Source organism: Sinocyclocheilus grahami, unplaced genomic scaffold (assembly GCF_001515645.1).
Source record: "Sinocyclocheilus grahami isolate Dianchi unplaced genomic scaffold, SAMN03320097.WGS_v1.1 scaffold1519.1, whole genome shotgun sequence".
Taxonomy (NCBI): domain Eukaryota; kingdom Metazoa; phylum Chordata; class Actinopteri; order Cypriniformes; family Cyprinidae; genus Sinocyclocheilus; species Sinocyclocheilus grahami.
The window spans coordinates 184,333-187,041 of NW_015506698.1; the positions used below are offsets into that span (position 1 = coordinate 184,333).

Consider the following 2,709-nt stretch of genomic DNA (forward strand, 5'->3'; position numbering starts at 1 on the left):
TGTTTATTGAACTGTTGTATTAAATCAATATCACATTTGCAAACTCCTTGAATAATTATTCCAATCTGTCACTCTCCTTATGGCGATCTGTGGGCGCACAGAAATGAGAGTTCTCGAGACTCAAAAGTGTGTGCAAATGATACGTTCAGTCATCTGTCATCGCGTTATAAGCGCGGAACCTGCGGGAATGAGTAGAATTATTATTAATAGCCGCAATCCTGCGACTGAAACAAGCCCTGCTCTGTGTTCTCTGCTAATAACCCGACTGTGAATGATGCGAGGCGTTATGTTGTCAGTGAGAAGCTGCAGCCGTGGCGGGGAGGATGTTTGGTGTGCTGGTGTTCTGACAAATAATGCTACCTATCAGATTATGCTACCAACAAATCGTCAGAACACCAGCAGAACAACAACAATGTGCTACATGTTTCTTTTCCCCTCATTTTTTCCAACTGACAGAAATCCGTGACGGAAAACTTTCATCCCGGAGTAGTGTTATGTACATCATACTGCAGCACAGTAACATATTTCTGATCATTTCTTTAAGCTAACCCGGACTTATATTTTGACGGGTTGCCATCGGGAACGTGTTTCTGTAGGTCTATGTAAATGATATGAAGATAGTTTTACTCCAATGAAACTGTCAAATGCTCATGAAGTGACTCTCGGAGGGATCAGAGCAGTTCTGGAGATGTTGTTCATGTATTTATGTCTTCATGTAGTGAGACGACAGAAGCGTGATCTCTGAAGCAGCTGCAGTTAGCAAGCGCTTTCGGAGTGAGAGTGAATTCTGCTTTGATTGGTCGGACTCGTGAGTCCCAACAAATCAGATGAGCGGTGGGCGGAGACTGCTTTAGGCTACGGTGAGTTCTGACAGGCTGCATCAGAGCCAAATAGCGTGTTTCAAAATTAAGTTATTTTATCGGCAAATCGGTTTTGAAAATGACTGATACCGATAATCATATAAATGCTTAATATCGGCGCCGATAATTGGTCGACCCCTAGCATAAATCTCAATTCTGGAAAATTGACACTTAACACTGGTTTTGTGCTCCAGGGTCACATATGATACATTTTGCAACACTGTTATTATCTTTCCTGTTTCTCACTGTGAAGCTGCTCTGGAAGACTTTGTATTGTATGAAGCGCTATAGAAATCAATGTGGCTGTTTTTCGGATATCGGTCCGTTTTGCGTCCAGGTGCCGAGCTTCAAGAACGCGACGCTGCCGGCGAGCGAGCAGGTGACGGCGCAGGAGATCGAGCGCTACTTCAGACAGGAGCTGATCTACACGCGTAACGAGCGCATGGGCCGCCGCGTCAGAGCGCTGCTGGAGGAGCAGCCCGACAACAGCTTCTTCTTCGCCTTCGGAGCAGGTCAGTCTCCTCGGGACGCTCCCGGATGCTGTGGCTTTGAAGTCTCCTTTGATCTGCATTTTCTCCATCTTCTGTTTCCGCGAGGGCTAGTAGAGTGTGAGCGGCCAGAGGCGGGTCATGTAATGAAACGTGTGGCTCGCGCTCTTTGATGCGGCTCGTTTCTGACCTCGGTATGCAAATATCCGCCGGTTTTTGACTCGTAGCCCGAATGCAAACACTGCTGCTAAAAATAATGGAGGGCTCATTTCACAGAGATTAAAAGAGATTTCTATGTAAATGATATGAAGATAGTTTTACTCCAATGAAACTGTCAAATGCTCATGAAGTGACTCTCGGAGGGATCAGAGCAGTTCTGGAGATGTTGTTCATGTATTTATGTCTTCATGTAGTGAGACGACAGAAGCGTGATCTCTGAAGCAGCTGCAGTTAGCAAGCGCTTTCGGAGTGAGAGTGAATTCTGCTTTGATTGGTCGGACTCGTGAGTCCCAACAAATCAGATGAGCGGTGGGCGGAGACTGCTTTAGGCTACGGTGAGTTCTGACAGGCTGCATCAGAGCCAAATAGCGTGTTTCAAAATTAAGTTATTTTATCGGCAAATCGGTTTTGAAAATGACTGATACCGATAATCATATAAATGCTTAATATCGGCGCCGATAATTGGTCGACCCCTAGCATAAATCTCAATTCTGGAAAATTGACACTTAACACTGGTTTTGTGCTCCAGGGTCACATATGATACATTTTGCAACACTGTTATTATCTTTCCTGTTTCTCACTGTGAAGCTGCTCTGGAAGACTTTGTATTGTATGAAGCGCTATAGAAATCAATGTGGCTGTTTTTCGGATATCGGTCCGTTTTGCGTCCAGGTGCCGAGCTTCAAGAACGCGACGCTGCCGGCGAGCGAGCAGGTGACGGCGCAGGAGATCGAGCGCTACTTCAGACAGGAGCTGATCTACACGCGTAACGAGCGCATGGGCCGCCGCGTCAGAGCGCTGCTGGAGGAGCAGCCCGACAACAGCTTCTTCTTCGCCTTCGGAGCAGGTCAGTCTCCTCGGGACGCTCCCGGATGCTGTGGCTTTGAAGTCTCCTTTGATCTGCATTTTCTCCATCTTCTGTTTCCGCGAGGGCTAGTAGAGTGTGAGCGGCCAGAGGCGGGTCATGTAATGAAACGTGTGGCTCGCGCTCTTTGATGCGGCTCGTTTCTGACCTCGGTATGCAAATATCCGCCGGTTTTTGACTCGTAGCCCGAATGCAAACACTGCTGCTAAAAATAATGGAGGGCTCATTTCACAGAGATTAAAAGAGATTTTGCTCTTTCCAGGAACAAATCTTGACT

At 46.8% G+C, this 2,709-nt stretch overlaps 1 protein-coding gene across 1 annotated transcript in view; it reads left to right on the forward strand.

The window, feature by feature from the left end:
* Nucleotides 1-2,414, forward strand: part of LOC107570885 (metalloprotease TIKI1-like) — a gene marked incomplete at its 3' end in the record, with an annotated part of 25,383 nt that extends 22,969 nt beyond the window's left edge. Inside the window, exons 5-7 of the mRNA XM_016257166.1 lie at nucleotides 1,198-1,372; nucleotides 2,156-2,172; nucleotides 2,240-2,414. Coding sequence (XP_016112652.1) covers nucleotides 1,198-1,372; nucleotides 2,156-2,172; nucleotides 2,240-2,414 — 367 coding nt within the window. The remainder of the gene's footprint in view (nucleotides 1-1,197; nucleotides 1,373-2,155; nucleotides 2,173-2,239) is intronic.
* Between the last annotated feature and the right edge of the window lie 295 nt (nucleotides 2,415-2,709).